This window comes from Pollachius pollachius (assembly GCF_949987615.1).
Source record: "Pollachius pollachius genome assembly, chromosome: 6".
In the NCBI taxonomy this organism is placed as follows: domain Eukaryota; kingdom Metazoa; phylum Chordata; class Actinopteri; order Gadiformes; family Gadidae; genus Pollachius; species Pollachius pollachius.
Window position 1 is genome coordinate 23,842,817 of NC_136939.1, and position 19,472 is coordinate 23,862,288.

Below are 19,472 nucleotides of genomic sequence, written 5' to 3' on the forward strand. Positions count from 1 at the left end.
TTTTGTGACACCTATAATTAGTACAGACACCTCTATGGCCCTCACCGCTTACAGAAGAACAAGGAGCCAGTGGATTCCTATGAGAAGGTTCCTATTAAGGAGCCAGTGGATTCCTATGAGGAGGTTCCTAACAAGGAGCCAGTGGATTCCTATGAGGAGGTTTTCATGAGACCCAAGTGTATTCCTGAGTCCGTTCGTGTGTGTGCGTTATTCTGAGGGCCTTCCCTGATGAAGCCAAATCCTGACCTGATGTTCAACTCAAATGAGGCCCAGTTTGGCAGTATGGCCTGATGTATAAACAACATTAGTTCATAAGGGAGAAAACATATTAGTTAAGTGTGGCTGAATAAAGAATTGTATCTGAATGTGTCCCAGCTCAGCTCATTGGTCGGTTCAAATGGACAAAGGAGGGTTGTTTTACCCGGACAACCAGTTTGAGACCCTTCACCTAGACAGTACATAGCTATGGTAGCTGTAGCATGCTATCTCTAGCCACCAAGTCCCAGAACCAGGAACACATTTTCTTAAATGGCCATGGCTTGTAGACAGCAAGCAGCAAGTAAAACAACCTTTTCCACCTCTGACCTCTTAGTTCAGGCAGAAATGACGAACATAGCTATTCTGAATGTACTGTTTACATTGTCTTTCCAAATGTGTCTTAAATAGGTCTTCATGGGAATAAAGATATACACCCCTCAATGAAAGTAGAAAATTGTCTGAAACAATATGATTTTGACAAAGTTTTACGTTTTCTTCAGAGTGTGTCTATATGTTATTTTGTGTGGTTAGGCCATGTATTATCCAACCACAGTTAAGTATTTGCCGGCCCCATAATTGCAGTAAAAAGAACAAGGAAGTGTGCTTAGTAAATAATAATAATAATAATAATAATAATAATAATAGTATTACTGAAATACCAAAATGGTATTTCAATGGTATAACTATTCTTAGGGACAAATCCCTCATCCCTCACTGAAGGCACATATCCGTCATCCCTCGCCAATCATTGGCCAAAGCTCTTCCTCTCCTATGCTAGAGAGAGAGAGAGAGAGAGAGAGAGAGAGGAGGTAAGTGATTGTCTGTTGGTAAGGGAGGGGTTGATCAGTGAGTCACAGGGAGGTAAGGATATAACCCCTTGTACCGAGGAGGGATTGAGCCACAGACACTGCCAGGTCTTCACCCCTGGCCGGCCTCTGCTCCCTCGCTCCACCTCCTGCACCTCGGCTCCCTATCCTCCGCCATGTCTCCCCTACTGAGGAGCCCGCTGGCCGGGTCGGGGCAGGACCTCTGCTACCCCCTGCTGCTCAACACCTCCTGCCGGCGGACCCTCCACCCACGCTCCACCGCCAGCGTCCTCTACGTCCTGACCTTCTCCCTGGCGCTCCTCACCGTGCTGCTCAACCTGCTGCTCATCGTCTCCATCTCCCACTTCCGCCAGCTGCACACGCCCACCAACCTGGTGCTGCTGTCCCTGGCCTACTCCGACCTGCTCATCGGCCTGGTGGTGATGCCCCTGGAGGCGCAGTACTTCATCAGCTCCTGCTGGTTCCTGGGCCCCTGGCTCTGCTCCGTGTTCTCCATGCTGAGCTTCGTGCTGACCTCGGCGTCGGTGGGCAGCATCCTGCTCATATCGCTGGACCGCTACATGGCCGTCTGCCAGCCGCTACGCTACACCAGCGAGGTGACTCTGGTCCGGGTGCAGCTCGCCGTGGGCCTCTGCTGGTCATGCGCCGTCGTCTACAACTGCAGCCTCATGATTGTAAACATGCGAGAGGCGCGCAGACGGATGTCGTGCCAAGGGGAATGTGTGGTGGTGGTGGGCGTGCCGTCGGGTTGGGTGGAGCTGCTGGTCACCTTCCTGGCGCCCATATCCATGGTGGTGGCGTTGTACCTGCAGGTCTTCGGCGCCGCTCTGTCCCAGACACGGAAGATGAGGTCGTCGCGGGCGGCGGCGGCGGTGGGCGGGACGCTGGCTCGGCGGTTGGAGTTGAAGGCGGCGCTGAGGCTGGGCGTGGTGGTGGTGGTGTTCCTCGGGTGCTCCTGTCCCACCCTCGCGTTCATGGATCAGGACATGTCAGAGAACATCACCATCTGGTTCTGGGGCGCCTGGTTGATGTATTTAAACTCCTGCCTGAACCCGCTGTTGTACGCCTTGTTCTACCCGTGGTTCCGGAGAACGATCAGACTGATCGTCACCCTGCAGATACTAAAGCCAAACTCCAGCCGGGCCACCGTACTGCACTGACAAATTAAGAATAAGGGGACATGTCTGTTATTTTTATTTCTCATTATAACTGCATTCTCGGGCATTATAATTATTATAATCAGATCTGCATATGTTTTAAAGTATCATCAATTGTTAAATTTGTATTGGTTTTACTTTTGTATATTTCATTAATAACCAATTAAAATGTACGATTGAATGTTTATGTTTGATATAGTTGAAAACATTTCACATTTGGCTGTTTTAATACACAATATATTGTGTGGTGAGCATTGTGTAAGTATTGGCCAGACTCCAGCGATGCCACCCTATTCTAGGAATCCGCTGACAGATATCATTTCAGGAATGTAAAGGCATAAAGATCATAATCATCCTGCCTCTTCCTCTTCCTCCATATACCTGTCTGTCCCCTCTGCCTGTCTCACCACCATGGGGCACAGAGCGTACAGCCGCTCTGGTCCCCGTCTCTGGAATTCATTTCCACACCAACACAGAAACATCCACTCATTCCCCCCATTTCAAATCACAACACGTGTTTAGAACCATTTTCCATCTGATGCCAATTGCTATCTCTCTTACTATTGTTATTATTTTTTCTTTATCTTATTGTTTCTCTTCAATGACTTTTGTGTATCTTTGGGTGTTCTCGAGTGCCGATAAAAGGCGCCGTCAAATGAATTGTTTTATTAATAATTTTATTATAATAGATAAAGACAGATGTGCATATTTATGAATGTCTGCTCTTCTGCGCTGACAGATATTATTTCATGAATGTAAACATTTCTCTGCATGTCCTGTATGAGTATGTGACAAAAGAAAAACCCTTTGAAGCTTTGAATATATAATAGATAGGCAGATGTGCATATTAGTGTCTGTCCGTCTTCTCCAGAGAGAGCGAGCAACTCCAGGTTATGGTTGTGTGTTCTTCTGTAGCGTCATTTGGTGGATGGGGAAACGCAATAGCGGTCCTTTATGTAACTTGCTGCATGGTCGGTCTGACAATAAAGTTCACTTTGACTTTGACATATTTACCGACAAATTAAGAATAAGGGGAAATGGGTGTTTTTTTAAATTTCTCATTATAACGGCATTATATCAGGCATTTAATTATTATAATCAGATGTGCATGTTTAAAGTGTCCGCAATTACTAGCTTTGTATGGTTTTACTATTGTGTATTGCATTAATAACAAATAAAAATGTAAGATTGAGTCTTGTGTGGTACTTGTATAAGTATACCAATACCATATTCTAGGATGCACTGAGAGATATTATTTAATGGTTGTATAGGCATAGGGCATAAGGAATATGATAGGCAGATGTGCATATTTATTTCTGTCTGCCTTCGGCAGTATAATGGGATGTAATAATCAAGGAATCTTTCATCTTCATTTTTTTTTTTTTCTGTAAACAGTGTGTGCAATGAAGTTTGCGTCACTAAAGCTTAATATTGAATGTATATGTTCAATAAACTTGAAATACGTTTACATTCTACAATTTAAAATCTGAATATTGTGTTTGGACGGCATGGAATTAGTAATAGAAAAATAGAATAGTAAAAAATAATAATAATAAAAAAAGAAACGTCAAACACACTTCAGTAACCATAGACTGTTCCGTATTTCTGGGCGGTGAATGACGTATGAGCCGTCCAATGAAACGTCAGAATCCAGGTCAGTGTGAGCCAATGAAACGACAGAAACATCACAACAACGGCAGGAATTGGTTGCCTCATCTTTTCCCCTTTGAAACGACTGTTTCAAACGTCCGTTTGACGACTCTGCTGCGAGGAACTGCAATTAACTATTTATTTTCCTTCTTACAAACTAAAGAAGATAGTGGATGAAATACTCTTCGCCAAGTGTGGTTAGCCATGATGAGTGCTTCCAAACTCAAGGTAAGAGTGACTATTGATCACGCTTGATGCTAGACGCAAGCGATTGCTAACAAGACAAACGTTAGCTCCTCAACGGTGAGCCCTACTTAGTTAAAGATGTATTAATTCAAAAATGTATTAAGTTAAATGTAAGCCGTTTTACTGACGATCTATGATCCCTATCAAGTCGGGCTACCTAATGGTTCTGCGCATGCGCAATTGCGCATGTCGACATTATTATCGACCCGCGCAGAACCGCTAGGGAGCAGAGAGTATCAGAACACCTGTGTGTCTTATGCTGTAATCCATTTGGATGGTACGTTGTGTTAAATGGCGGTAAACTCCCCAATAATGCACCTTTAGGGACAGTGTGGGTCCGCCTGTTCTTATCTTCGTGCCTTTTGTATTGTAGCGACCCTGGGACATTTAAATAGTTTGTGTGTTATGTGTTGCATTGTATTTCGTCCTACATTATGTTAAATGGAACGACTTAGTTCAAGTGAATTCCCCCAAAGTATTGTATTAACATGCCGCAAATGTCTTTCAATGTATTTTAATGGTCGCCATAACATAAATTCAGAAATGTCTTGGATGCTGCATGCCAACTGGCATATTATTTCAGGCCAATTCAAAAGTGCCAAAGGCTATGCGGCAGCGGCGACCTTCCCGAGGCTATGTCAAGTGCTCAATGGACAAGCATAAGTACCACTAGCCTAGCTATCTGGTGATTGCGTAGCAAATTGTCATTTTACCGGTACAAACCAGCACCTAACAAATATTTTCGAATCATTTGGGCGATGGGGGGGATTTCACACAGGCGGCGCAGCATCCAAGACATTTCTGAGATGTTCTCAGATTCTGAAACACGTTGTGCGAATGTGTTTTGCACCAACTGCACTGCAATTATTGTAGCAAAAGGCAGTCCCTCCAGAGAAACGCGATTATGCGATCGTATAATTCAACGCATAATCAGCCAAAGTCTGCATATTCATGCAGGGGCCGCATTTTTTCAAATATGCCGCACTTTCACCGCATAAATTGCCAATTTCCGCGCAAAATATGCGGGGCTTGCATGATTTCATAATCCCCGCATTTTCGTTGCAAAAAAGTCACATATATCTTAGCAGAAAGTTGAAAAATGTTGCGTTCACGTCACACGAGAGCAGCCATTTCCCCCTGTTGCCATGGGAACGTTATGAAGTGACGTAAGTACGCGACGTGAACGTCATTGAAAAGCTGCATTTTTGGCAAGTTCCCGCATTTTTTCGCAAGTTCACGCAATTTCATCGCATAAAATTGCATAAATATGCCGCATATTTCATCGCATTTTTTAAGAAAACATTCCGCATAATCAAGGATTTCTGGCCGCAACAATCAAAAAAACGCTGCATTTTTCTGGAGGGACTGAAAAGGATTTGTGCACCTTTAACACAGATTTGCTTACTCGTAGACCCTATTTTGTGTTTACAATGGTCGAAAAAATATTTACGACTTCAAATGTAATGTTACACATTTGCGACTTTAGAGTAAGCATTCAAAATCTGCAGTTACAGGTGCTTAAGACTTTTGCTACAATAATTCCTTTGTACTTTTGGTCTCACTGAGATCAACGTGCGTATTTATTCATGCATTATATTATTATTATATTCAATATGGGTTAGTAGTTAGGGTAACTTTATGAAGCTCAAATAGACATATTAATAAACTATTCAATATGGGTGAAGGGTAACTTTTTGGAGCTAAAATAAACTTCAATGAACTATTCAATATATGTTAGGTGTAGTAGTTAGGGTAACTTTATGCACACTTTAATAAACTGTATTTAATATTGATTAGGGTTAGAGTTAGGTTCACTGTAAGCGTCTTTGGGTCATTGAAATGCGCTATATAAATATAATGAATTATTATTAGGGTCAGGGCCGCCGGACTGTGGGTATAAGTTACACAGTTGTGGGGGGGCCCATGGGAATAAAAAAAATAATAAAATAATGTCTGTAGAATTTTCTACCATCCCCTAGCGGAATGTGCAACAGCGCGAGGATGAAGATTGATTGATGGATAGATTTGATTTTCTAGCCACCATCGTTGATCTGAATCTAAATGGGCTGATTTGATTGACAGGTGGTGTCCTCTGGACGGCTGACTGGGATGACCAGAAGAGGGTAAATAAACTGTACCGGTGTCACAACTAGGGCTGGGCGATATGGCTGAAAACTGTATTACGATATAAGTGTTTCATATCGGTCGATATCGATAATTATCGATAATTTGTATGACCTATTTAAAATAAGGACCAGGAGAAAAATATACTAAATTAAAATATATATATTTTAATCTTAACCTTACTCTGGTTGTAGGCAGACAATGGAAATGAATGTCAACAACACGGCCATGGAAAACACTCAAATAAATACCATCACATTGAAAACTTAACAATTATCAATAATAAAGTGCGTAGCAAAAATAAAGTGTTACAAAACATGTGTAAAATGTAAACATATAGAAACCTGAGACCCGAGAGGAACTATCTACATATATATTTTTTACTGCAAGTTTAGTGCAATAAAGTTCACCCTCTGGTGAACAACATTTCTTTTTTTAAATATATGCAGTGTTTAGTAAACAGAAGAATTTCAAGTAAAACTGAGGTAGACTTAACCTTGACATCTGTAACATCTGAACTATTCTGTAAACATATAGAAACCTAAGACCTGAGAAGAACTATCTACATATTTTTTACTGCAAGTTTAGTGCAAAAAAGTTCACCCTCTGGTGAATAACATTTCTTTTTTTTTAATATATGCAGTGTTTAGTAAACATTACTTAACTTGACATGACTTAACCTTTACATCTGTAACATCTGAACTATTCAAGTATATTTCACTCAAGGTTTTGTGCTAGGAACACCAGCTGGTTGACCTTCTCTGGTTTTAAAGCTGCCCTGGTGCATGTAACAATATTACCCCCAGTACTAAAAATTCTTTCTGAGGGTCTACTGGTGGCTGGGATGCATAAGTATTTTTTTGCCAGCTGAGATAATCTTGGGAAGTTCTGTCCATGGAGCTTCCACCAGTCCAGGGGTTCAGACTCACTGTCTGCATCAGGGCACATCAAGTACCTTTGTAGCTCACTCTCCACTTTTTGTTCTTCAGTGAGAGGCAAGTCATCTTCTTCTTGACTCTGCTTTTTGAAGAAGCTCCCCAATGACTTGCGTTGCTTCTTCACGCCCAGCGGTAGAGGTGGTTCAGTGGCAGCCGCAGCTCCTCCTTCTGCACCTTGGTCTCCTGCTCCCTCAGAAGCCCCTGCCTGTGACTGGCCTTCATTCACTCCCTCAGACACTGCTCTCATTTTAATGGCCCTTACCTTCTCTGGTCTAATGTATTGGACTTTAAACCTGGGGTCCATCAAGGTAGGCATGTCAAGGAGATCGTCTGTGTCAGGGCCAGCATACTTCTCATCAAGATAGGTCATTATTTTTGTTTTCTTCTCTTTTGTGAGCTGAGTGTCTTCCTCGTTTACTTTAAGCAAATTGGTGCGGAACAGGTGGAGCACAGGCTTCACATAAGACACTGTCACATATGACTCCCCAGAAAGGGAGTCTGTGAACTCCAGGAGAGGAGTTAAGGCTGCATTCATGGACTCAAGGACATCAATGTCCTGCCACGTTGGGATCAGGTGCCTGTTGTTTTTATCAGCTGACAGAACGTCAATGATGGCCTTTTGTTGCTCTAGGATCCTTGCCACCATCTTTTGTCTCGAGCCCCACCTGGTTAGTGACTCTGTGATCAGCTGGTGTGTGGGAAGATTGAGACGTTGCTGTGCTTTGGAGAGCGCACTCTTTTTCTTCCATGAGTAAGAAAAGGCAGAGACCACTTTCTTGCAAACACCTACAGCCCTGTCCACTCTTTTGTCCTTTCCTGCGGCACCTGCAGAAAAACAATGACAGCGTAAATTACAGATAATAGATGAGGTTGAGTCAGTCAGTAAGTCAGTGTAAAGCTGCTTTCATGGATAATAATATAATAATAATTATATCATCTTAATAATAATTATATCATCTAAATGTATTGGCTAATAAAATCAATATATGAACCAACATGGATGAGTGCCATCAAAATTCTACTCACCAATAGCAGAGTGCAAACGATGGCCAAAACACTGTAGCCAGGTCCAGTCGTTCAGTGAAGTTGCCTTCACTACATTTGCCCCACTGTCTGTGGTGACGCACACCATTTTGTCTTCAATTAGAGACCAGGTCAACAGTGCCTCCTTCAAGCCTTCTGCTATATTTTCTCCTGTGTGATCGTCAGGGAAATATGCTGTTTCGAGGCATCGGGTTTTCAGATTCCATTCGTGGTCTATGAAATTAATGGTCAAGCTAATGTATGGCTCTGAAGTACGGCTTGATCACAGGGCAGAAGTTGTGGCAAAGTACCTGGCTGACAGGATTTCTCGTTGCACAGATTCTTTACACATCAGATAAAGTTTGGGAATTGCAGTCTTAGAAAAGTACTTTCGCCCTGGAATGACATAGCGTGGGTCAAGCACGTGAAGGAGATTTTTATAACCGGGCTTCTCAACGGTACTGAGCGGAAGCATATCCTTAGCTATGTGATATGCCGCTGCCTGGGTTATGTCTTTGTGGCGTTTGGATGCTTTGTCATAAGGCACTGATGCCGATACCTCTCCATGGTGGTCTGCATCTGCTTTTGCCGTGTTGCGTTTGCAGATGTTGTTGGCCGTTTTTTGATACGGCTGTGCTCCAAAGGGTGAGAGCGGCTAAGGTGGTAAAATAAGTTTGTTGTATTCCCAGTCTTGGTGGGGACTACGGTCTTGCATAATTTACAGACAACATTAGTCTGACTACGGTCTGACTTGTGAAATCCAAAGAACTGCCATACTGGCGAGCTGACATTTCCATTTTATCGACAATTTCCTCGCTCGTTGCGGTACTCATCTTTCACATCTCACAGCGTGCTGTTTCTGTGAACACGAGACAACGAGATGGCGCAACCAAACTTGATACTGTTACATGATTGGCTATTAGCGTGTCACTCCATACGTTGCTAGGTACCAGAGGACGAGTGCCTTTGTTTGTGCAACCAACCTTGCTTTGCAACCTCTGGTTCAAAGCAGAGCAAGAAGTAGACTTTTTGCTCCGGTTTCTTACAACGAGAAATAAAAAATAATATTAAAACGTTCTATCGAGCACATTTTCTATTGATATTGATTACGTGTCTATCGCGATACATATCGCTATCACTGTAACACTTATGCTGTGTTCCAATTAGTGATCAACCGATATATCAGATATTCACATTTTTTAAGTACTGTATTTCCCGCACTATAACGCGCACCGGATTATAAGGCGCACCTTCAATGAATGACCTATTTTAGAACTTTTTTCATAAATAGGGCGCACCGGGTTATAAGGCGCATAGCATAGAAGATACTGCAGTCAAACGTTTGACTGGGGATGCGTTATGCATCCACTAGATGGAGAGACGGTAGACGGTAGTTCGTCTGCGGATGGAGAGTTTACGTCTTTTCATAAAACGAAAGCACCAAGAAGGACCGCCTCGAAATTCATCGATGTTCATTTCCCGTGCTAGCGCTGTTGCCTTCATTCGAATAGTGACTGTAGAGACACTTCTACTTGCTGCTCTCTGTTCAACAACCCACTGTTCGAGTTTGTCCTCTAACTGTGGCCATCTTGCTTTGTTCCCTCGGAAACTCTGTTTAGTTTTCTTTACTTGGAGCAGGTCATCTTCTGGCGTCCTCCACTTCCGTACCGTTGATTCATTAATGTTGAATTCTCTCGCTGCTGCTCTATTCCCATGTTCTACTGCGTGACTGACAGCCTTGAGCTTGAACTCTGCGTCGTAAGCGTGTCTCTTGGAAGGTGCCATTTTGGAGTCTGTATACGTGACGTGGTGTGGGACTGTGAGTAAGCGCAGTAAAATGCTGTGTGCACTGACTACGATAGCCGTAATGCTGCAAGCGGTGTGGCTTTATCGTAGTCGTAGTGAAACATTTTATTATTATTATTAAATTGTTTTTATTGGTTTTTCATACTGAAACATTTTGACAGAGCGCCGTTTACAACCAGTATGGATCAACCAATTAACCAATTGATCCATATATAAGGCGCTCCGGATTATAAGGCGCACTGTCGTTTTTTGAGAAAATTACCGGCTTTTAAGTGCGCCTTATAGTGCGGAAAATACGGTATATCAGTATCGGCCGATATTCTTTTCAGTTTCGGCCATTTTTATTATTATTATTTTTCTTCGGCATGATTTACAGACAGTTCAATTTTTTCCATCACAAGTGATTTTTACTGTAAGTAGGTGCTACCAAGGAACTAAGTTAATTTTTTTAAATTGAGATATTGTAACATTTGTTATCATCATTGTGTCATTTTATGATGTCCCCCCCCCCCCCCCCCCCCCGTTAGGACTCCACGTCTTACTACCCCCCCCCCTGTTAGGACTCCACGTCTTACTACCCCCCCCCCCGTTAGGACTCCACGTCTTACTACCCCCCGCCCCCTGTTAGGACTCCACGTCTTACTACCCCCCCCCCTGTTAGGACTCCACGTCTTACTACCCCCCGCCCCCTGTTAGGACTCCACGTCTTACTACCCCCCCCCCTGTTATGACTCCACGTCTTACTACCCCCCCCCCTGTTATGACTCCACGTCTTACTACCCCCCCCCCTGTTAGGACTCCACGTCTTACTACCCCCCCCCTGTTATGACTCCACGTCTTACTACCCCCCCCCCCTGTTAGGACTCCACGTCTTACTACCCCCCGCCCTGTTAGGACTCCACGTCTTACTACCCCCCCGCCCCTGTTAGGACTCCACGTCTTACTACCCCCCCCCCCTGTTAGGACTCCACGTCTTACTACCCCCCCCCCCCGTTAGGACTCCACGTCTTACTACCCCCCCCCCCGTTATGACTCCACGTCTTACTACCCCCCCCCCCTGTTAGGACTCCACGTCTTACTACCCCCCCCCCTGTTATGACTCCACGTCTTACTACCCCCCCCCCCCCTGTTAGGACTCCACGTCTTACTACCCCCCGCCCCCGTTATGACTCCACGTCTTACTACCCCCCCCCCCGTTATGACTCCACGTCTTACTACCCCCCCCCCCCCCCCCGTTATGACTCCACGTCTTACTACCCCCCGCCCCCGTTATGACTCCACGTCTTACTACCCCCCGCCCCTGTTATGACTCCACGTCTTACTACCCCCGCCCCTGTTAGGACTCCACGTCTTACTACCCCCCCCCCCGTTAGGACTCCACGTCTTACTACCCCCCCCCCCGTTATGACTCCACGTCTTACTACCCCCCCCCCCCGTTATGACTCCACGTCTTACTACCCCCCCCCCGTTATGACTCCACGTCTTACTACCCCCCCCCCCCGTTAGGACTCCACGTCTTACTACCCCCCCCCCCGTTATGACTCCACGTCTTACTACCCCCCCCCCCCCCCGTTATGACTCCACGTCTAATCGATGGATATTGGAACACAGCGACGAGCAGTCAAACCAATCACTCATAATGAAAGAAAAAAACCTATCCTAAGAACGTATAACTTCTGTGGGTAGCACTTTGTAATAAGGTGCCATAATAAATAGCAAACTAGTCATTACCTTACCCTTTGTTAATATTTGTTAATTGTTACTAAAATCTCTATTTGGCACAAGTTAATAGTTATTTTTCACTGGCCACAGAGTGTCGCTGGTTAGGGTTAGGGCCGCGTTTTATGGTTAGGGTTAGGGTCGTGTGTTAGGGTTAGGGCCGTGTGTTAGGGTTAGGGTAAGGGCCGTGTGTTAGGGTTAGGGCCGTGTGTTAGGGTTAGGGCCGTGTGTTAGGGTTAGGGTTAGGGTAAGGGCCGTGTGTTAGGGTTAGGGCCGTGTGTTAGGGTTAGGGCCGTGTGTTATGGTTAGGGTTAGGGTAAGGGCCGTGTGTTAGGGTTAGGGCCGTGTGTTAGGGTTAGGGTAAGGGCTGTGTGTTAGGGTTAGGGCCGTGTGTTATGGTTAGGGTTAGGGTAAGGGCCGTGTGTTAGGGTTAGGGCCGTGTGTTAGGGTTAGGGTAAGGGCCGTGTGTTAGGGTTAGGGTCGTGTGTTAGGGTTAGGGCCGTGTGTTAGGGTTAGGGTAAGGGCCGTGTGTTAGGGTTAGGGCCGTGTGTTATGGTTAGGGTTAGGGTAAGGGCCGTGTGTTAGGGTTAGGGCCGTGTGTTATGGTTAGGGTTAGGGTAAGGGCCGTGTGTTAGGGTTAGGGCCGTGTGTTAGGGTTAGGGCCGTGTGTTATGGTTAGGGTTAGGGTAAGGGCCGTGTGTTATGGTTAGGGTTAGGGTAAGGGCCGTGTGTTAGGGTTAGGGCCGTGTGTTAGGGTTAGGGTAAGGGCTGTGTGTTAGGGTTAGGGCCGTGTGTTATGGTTAGGGTTAGGGTAAGGGCCGTGTGTTAGGGTTAGGGCCGTGTGTTAGGGTTAGGGTAAGGGCCGTGTGTTAGGGTTAGGGTCGTGTGTTAGGGTTAGGGTCGTGTGTTAGGGTTAGGGCCGTGTGTTAGGGTTAGGGTAAGGGCCGTGTGTTAGGGTTAGGGCCGTGTGTTATGGTTAGGGTTAGGGTAAGGGCCGTGTGTTAGGGTTAGGGCCGTGTGTTATGGTTAGGGTTAGGGTAAGGGCCGTGTGTTAGGGTTAGGGCCGTGTGTTAGGGTTAGGGCCGTGTGTTATGGTTAGGGTTAGGGTAAGGGCCGTGTGTTAGGGTTAGGGCCGTGTGTTAGGGTTAGGGCCGTGTGTTATGGTTAGGGTTAGGGTAAGGGCCGTGTGTTAGGGTTAGGGCCGTGTGTTAGGGTTAGGGCCGTGTGTTAGGGTTAGGGTTGTGTGTTAGGGTTGGGTTAGGGTAAGGGCTGTGTGTTAGGGTTAGGGCCGTGTGTTAGGGTTAGGGCCGTGTGTTAGGGTTAGGGTTGTGTGTTAGGGTTAGGGTTGTGTGTTAGGGTTGGGTTAGGGTTATGCAAACAACTAATAATTAATTAAAAACCTATTAACTTGTGCCAAATAGATATTTTAGATCTAGATATAAATAGATATTTTAGTAACAATCAACAATTATTAACAAAGGGTTAGGTAATGACTAGTTAGCTATTTATTGTGGCACCTTATTATAAAGTGTTACCCTTCTGTGTTTTAAAGGTGCCATATTATGCCACCAGGTGTGAGTGGATTAGCCGTTACAAGCCGTTTGAAAAATCTGCCTCTTCTGACATCACAAGTGTCACCTAGATGTGTGCTGTACAGATCAGTCTACCAGCCTACCCAGTGGACCGTAGCAAACGTTGCTCATCTAACCGTCATACATCTTGGTGGACACTCCCACTTGGGATATCAGTAGAGGCAGATTTTAAGGCTTGCAACGGCTAATCACACTCACACCTGGTGCTATAATATATCACCTTTTAAACGTGGAGGCCAAACGATGGCGGACATCAACGCAGCACACTCTAGTTGAACGTTTCCTGCTTTACAGGAAGAAAGACGCAATGGTTCAGAAGTTTACCAGACCACTCACAGGGCCGGCCTACTCCCTCTACTCCACAGACTCTGAGGACCAGGTCAGACCTCTCTTTACTATTACTATGACCACAGGGACCAGCTCTCTCTCTTTACTATTACTATGACCACAGAGACCAGCTCTCTCTCTCTTTACTATTACTATGACCACAGGGACCAGCTCGCTCTCTTTACTATGACTATGACCACAGGGACCAGCTCTCTCTCTTTACTATTACTATGACCACAGAGACCAGCTCTCTCTCTCTTCACTATTATTATGACCACAGAGACCAGCTCTCTCTCTTTACTATTACTATGACCAAAGAGACCAGCTCTCTCTCTTTATTATTACAATGACCACAGAGACCAGCTCTACTCTTCACTATTACTATGACCACAGAGACCAGGTCAGACCTCTCTTTACTATTACTATGACCACAGAGAGCAACTCTCTCTTCACTATTACTATGACCACAGAGACCAGCTCTCTCTCTTTACTATTACTATGACCACAGAGACCATCTCTCTGTCTTTACTATTACTATGCCCACAGAGACGACCTCTCTCTCTTTACTATTACAATGACAAAATAGACATGGTCAGTCCTCTCTTTACTATTACTACGACCACAGCGACCGACTCTCTCTTTACTATTTACTGTTCCAGGTCAGACTTCTTTCTCTCTGGTTTTCTGACTCTCTGTCTCTCCCCAAGGTGAGCACCATCCACCAGGGTCTGGACCGCTGTGCCTCCCTGCTGGACTGCCTCCTCCAGGCGGACTCAGCCGGTACGTCTGCCCCCCCCCCACGGTGTGTCCCATGCTAACGTAGCGTCCCTTAACCGACCGATGTATGTCTCCGGATTAACGCGTTGTCACAGTGTCTTCAAGTATACAAGAGACTGTGTGTGTGTGTGTGTGTGTGTGTGTGTGCCTACCTTCTTGTGTGTGCCTACCAAAGTGTATGTGTGCATGCCTTTATCTGTGTGTGTGTGCCTTTGTCTGTGTGTGTGTGTCCCTTCGACTTTGTGTGTGTTTGTGTTTGTGCCTTCGTGTGTGTTTGTGTTTGCCTTTGTCTCTGTGTGTGTATGTCTTCATCTGTGTTTGTGTTTGTGTGTGTGTGTGTGTGTACCATCATCTATGCCTGTTTTTGTGTGTGTGTTTGTGCCTTCGTCTGTGTTTGTGTCTTCATCTGTGTTTGTGTGTGTGGGTGTGTCTTCATCTGTGTTTGTGTATCTGTGTTTGTGTGTGTGTGTGTGTGTGTGTGTGTGTGCGCCTGTCCACTACACTGTGGCAATAGAAAGTAAACCAAGGCAGAATGGCGTGGTGGACACTAGAGGTCAAGGGTCACTGAGAAGGCGACACAACCTGGAGAGGAGGAAAACCGGGAGAACCAAGACAGGTGGGAGGAGCCATGGCCTTGGGATCCTAGTTCGATGGTTTGAAATCATAGCGATGCCGCTGTTGCGACGAACACGCTACACTCCTCCCAGGAGACGTTAAAGGTGACATATTACACCACCGGGTGTGAGTGTGATTAGTCGTTAAAAGCCGTTTTGAAAATCTGCCTTTTCCTGTGTTTTAGTGACATCACGGGTGGCCGTGTCCACCTAGATGCGTGCTGGATAGATCAGTCTACCAGCCTCCCCAGTGGACCGTAGCAAACGTTGCTCATCTATCTGTCATAATTCTAACTGGACACGCCACTTGTGATGTCAGAAGAGACAAAGTTTCAAAACGGCAGCAGTTCAACAGCTTAAAGGTAAGATATTATAGCACCAGGTGTGAGTGTGATTAGCCGCTACAAGCCGCTTTGAAAATCTGCCTCTAGTGACAGCACAAGTGGGCGTGTCCACCTAGATGTATGTCGGATAGATGAGCAACGTTTGCTGCAGTCCACTGGGTAGGCTGGTAGGCTGATCTGTCCGGCACACATCGTAGACTTCTTCTGATATCAGAAGATTTCAAAACGCCTTTAACAGCGAATCCCACTCACACCTGCTGGTATAATATACTCTTTTTGTCTCTTTGTGTCTGCGTGTCTCTGTGTGTGTGTGTGTGTGTGTGTGTGTGTGTGTCTGTCTCTCTGTGTGTGCATGTGTCTTTGTGTCTCTGTGTGTCTCTCTGTCTGTGTGTTTGTGTGTGTGTGTGTGTGTGTGTGTGCCTCTGTCTGTCTGTTTGTTTGATCCACCAGCTCCACCGGCTGTGATCCACCCCAGCGATGCGCCGGGTGCCGACACAAACGTCCCGCGTTCATTCGGCCCCGCAGAGGGGTAGGTGGGCATGGCCTCCGTCCGATTGTTTCCTATTAGCCGTCTAAGGCAGTGTTTCCTATTCCTTGTATTGTCTAGCTAGCCTACCTTTCCTCAGTGTCATCTAAATGTTGACCTTTGTGCTTAGGTAAACCAGGTCACAAGGGAGAGGGCATCCCCTTATACATTCCTTATGGATCAGACAGACAGACAGACATACACACACACACACACACACACACAGACACACTGGCTAAACATGACCTGATGTGATTATGGACATCTCTGTGTGGGGAGAATGTGAAACAGTTTAAAAAGCTCTCTCTAACGGTATTCTGATCTCTAATTGTCTAATGTATGCATGCATTAAATTAGTAAGCATAGAGAAATCTAGAGAATTTCTCTGGAGAAATGACCGCAACAGTAGGGAGCGGATGAGGAACCTTCACCGGTGTTGAGTTTTCTTTGGTGATGATTATCTTCATGTAGGCGACCTCGATGGAAGTTAACCCTTCAGTTGTCCCCTCCCTCTCAGAGCCAATCAGCTGTCCGGTCAGCCGACCAATAGGACGGCCGCGCGGTTCAACGCACGCCTACCCACCTCCACGCCATCCCGGAGCCCTACGGGGGTCCCCAATGGAGACCCCCAGTCCGGGGCCCCCTCTCTGGGCCGTCTTACAGCCGGGGCTAACTGCGACACGCTAGCATCGTCTCCCCCTCTCCCAAAGGCCCTGGCCCTGTCTCACCCTCTCCCAGGGGCCCTCGCCTTGTCTCCCCCTCTCCCAGGGGCCCTGGCCCTGTCTCACCCTCTCCCAGGGGCCCTGGCCCCGTCTCACCCTCTCCCAGGGGCCCTCGCCTTGTCTCCCCCTCTCCCAGGGGCCCTGGCCCTGTCTCACCCTCTCCCAGGGGCCCTCACCCTGTCTGACCCTCTCCCTCTCCCAGGGGCCCTCACCCTGTCTGACCCTCTCCCTCTCCCAGGGGCCCTCACCCTGTCTCACCCTCTCCCACGGCCCCTGGCCCTGTCTCACCCTCTCCCAGGGGCCCTCGCCCTGCCTCACCCTCTCCCACAGCCCCGGGCCCCGTCTCACCCTCTTACACGGGCCCCCTACCCCCGCTCCCTCCCCTCCGATGCAGCCTATCAGCAGCCCCCTCAGACCCACCCTGATCCCGCCCCCTCCGCGAGCCCCCTGGCCCTGCCTCTCTCCCTGGTTGCCCCGTCTCCACATCCCCGTCCCCCCATCCCGGTGAGACGGCCCGTCGCCCCCCCTCCCGCTGACCCGCCAGGGAGGCCCCTCCCCCTACAGACCCCGCCTCCTACCTCTGGACCAATAGGAGGAGGAGGAGGAGCGGTCACTGGCCGAGCGACGGAGGACGAGGGGGAACGGGAGGAGGGCACGGCAGGGGCGTGCACGGCAGGGGAGCGCACGGCAGGGGCGTGCACGGCTGGGGAGCGCACGGCAGGGGTGTGGACGGCGAAGGAGTGCACGGTGGAGAGAGTGCAACATACGCTGGAGGAGCTCTGGGCTGCGCTAGCAGGAAAAGGTAACGTGTGTGTGGGGGGTGGGGGGGGGGGGGGGGGGGGGTGGGGGGGGGGCAAGACATCGCTACGGTGATACATCGCTACGGCGATACAGCGTAGCCCTCAAAACCAAATATCTATATGTTTTTCTCTTTTTTTTTTTATGAATTTCTTCTGCATTTTGTCCTTTAGTCCTGAAGAGTTGGGCAATATCGTCCCAAATATTGATATTTTAATATCGATATTATTATATATATTATTGTTTTTATTTTAATAAATAAAGTAAGGTGCTCTAAACTGATTTCCCTGCTCCTCGAGGTGGCGCTAAACACAAGAATCTGAAATCTGAACGGAAGTTAGCTAACTAAAGAAGTGAACTAAGTTAACTAACCAAAGATGTTAACTATGTTAACTAGCCAAATAATTTAACTAAGCTAACTAGCCAATGAAGTTAACGAAGTTAACAAACAAAAGAAGTTAACTAAGTTAAATAAAAATAGAAGTTAACTAACTTAACTAGCCAAAGAAGTTAACCAACTAACTAACCAGAGAAGTTAACCAAGTTAACCAACCAAAGACGAGTCACTGAAAGACGCAGTTTGGACCACGAATAAAGAGAGAGAGGGAATGGGAATCTAACCCGTAACCCGGGATGTGTTAGGGCCTTGCTCTACCAGTGGGAATCTAACCTGCAACACTGGCACTGTTAATGCTTAGTTATGGTTCCACGTCGACGCAACACAAGGGGGTTTACAGACCCGTTACATCCTTGCGGACCCTCCGTGCGTCCACCGCAAGGGCCTGACCTGCGCTTCTAAAAACTGTAATTTGCGTCGAGGCGACGCAGCATTAAGGGCTGTGATTGGTCCGCTCACCAAAACCCAACGCAGAACCAAAACAGGTTCACAACTGTGTCGAAGCGTCATTGCGTCGCGTCGACGTGGAACCATGACTAAGCCTTTAAAAGGTCCCATGACATGCCACCAGGTTTGGGCTGATTAGCCGTTACAAGCCGTTTTGGAAATCTGCCCCTTATGACATCACAGATGGGCGTGTCCACCTAGATGTGTGCAGGATAGATCAGTCTACCAGCCTACCCAGTGGACTGTAGCAAACGTTGCTCATCTATCCGTCACAGATCTAGGTGGACACGCCCACCTGTGATGTCATAAGGGATAGATTTCCAAAACGGCTTGTAACGGCTAATCAACCCACAACTGGTGGCATGTCATGGGACCTTTAATGCCTTGCTCCAGCAGTAAGAATCTAACCCCTCACGCCTGCTTACGGATGGAGTGTGACCTCTGACCTCTCTGTGACTTTTGACCTCTGACCTCTTCCCGGTCCGTCCTTCTAGGCTACATTGCGGCAGAGCGGCTGCTGTCTGAGTTTGAGCGGGCGTTGGCAGAGGGCCCTCAGGGGACCCAGGGCCCTCTGAAGACCCCGGACCATCATGGGCCCCAGACGAGCCGGGCTTTGCAGGCGCTACGCAGCCAGAACTCCCAGCTGCACCGGTCAGACAGGACGTGTGTGTGTGTGTGTGTTGATACCGTGGATGTGTGTGTGTTGATACCGTGTGTGTGTGTGTGCGTTGATACCGTGGATGTGTTTGTGTTGATACCGTGTTTGTGTGTGTGTGTGTTGATACCGTGGATGTGTGTGCGTTGATACCGTGGATGTGTGTGTGTGTGTTGATACCGTGTGTGTGTGTGTGTGTTGATACGTTGTGTGTTGTAAGGGGGATGAGGATCCTCAACCAGCAGTTGCAGGAGAGAGAGAGCGCCGAGAGACATTGCAGAAAGCCACTGTGACGGTATGACTACTCCTTTGTGTTTGTGTGATAATCACGATGCAAAACAACATTTTCAAACTCCACCCCCCACCTCGAACCCAAACCACTTCCTCCTCCTCACCCTTAGCAACGCGCCTGGAGGCGGAGCTTAGCGCCGTCCAATCACAGCTGGGGAGGCTGCAGGCGGAGGTGTCGGAGCTGCGGATGGCCTTGCGTGAGAAGGAGGCCGAGAACGCCCGCATCAGAGCAGG

General features: G+C 47.2%; 2 protein-coding genes across 4 annotated transcripts; both read left to right on the plus strand.

Annotated features, from left to right (window-relative positions):
• Positions 1-1,240: 1,240 nt before the first annotated feature.
• On the plus strand, positions 1,241-2,245 carry LOC307077281 (trace amine-associated receptor 13c-like; the record flags this gene model as incomplete). The annotated part of the gene is made up of 1 exon (XM_079738650.1): positions 1,241-2,245. The coding sequence occupies one exon, from the start codon at positions 1,241-1,243 to the stop codon at positions 2,243-2,245; it is 1,005 nt and encodes a 334-aa protein (XP_079594776.1).
• A 1,735-nt stretch (positions 2,246-3,980) lies between these two features.
• Positions 3,981-19,472, plus strand: LOC307077279 (uncharacterized protein). Of its 3 annotated transcripts, XM_079738648.1 has the most exons (10): positions 3,981-4,120; positions 6,221-6,261; positions 13,635-13,719; positions 14,375-14,447; positions 14,959-15,060; positions 15,853-15,931; positions 16,446-17,452; positions 18,787-18,943; positions 19,168-19,242; positions 19,349-19,472. In XM_079738648.1, exons 1-9 carry the CDS (start codon positions 4,097-4,099, stop codon positions 19,238-19,240), a joined length of 1,641 nt encoding a protein of 546 aa, XP_079594774.1. In that variant the 5' UTR covers positions 3,981-4,096; the 3' UTR covers positions 19,241-19,242; positions 19,349-19,472. The 3 variants fall into 3 exon arrangements, 1 of the variants encoding a protein (XP_079594774.1); XR_013811928.1 differs by having other exon boundaries at positions 18,787-19,242; positions 19,349-19,423; XR_013811929.1 differs by lacking the exon at positions 14,959-15,060 and having other exon boundaries at positions 18,787-19,242; positions 19,349-19,423.

What these genes read in the sequence shown, in the direction of transcription:
- LOC307077279 (XM_079738648.1), top strand. Translation starts at nt 4,097, where the DNA reads ATGATGAGTGCTTCCAAACTCAAG. An exon ending in ACTGGGATGACCAGAAGAGG is followed by an intron (nt 6,262 to 13,634) that starts GTAAATAAACTG and finishes CCTGCTTTACAG; the next exon opens with GAAGAAAGACGCAATGGTTC. An exon ending in CCACAGACTCTGAGGACCAG is followed by an intron (nt 13,720 to 14,374) that starts GTCAGACCTCTC and finishes TCTCTCCCCAAG; the next exon opens with GTGAGCACCATCCACCAGGG.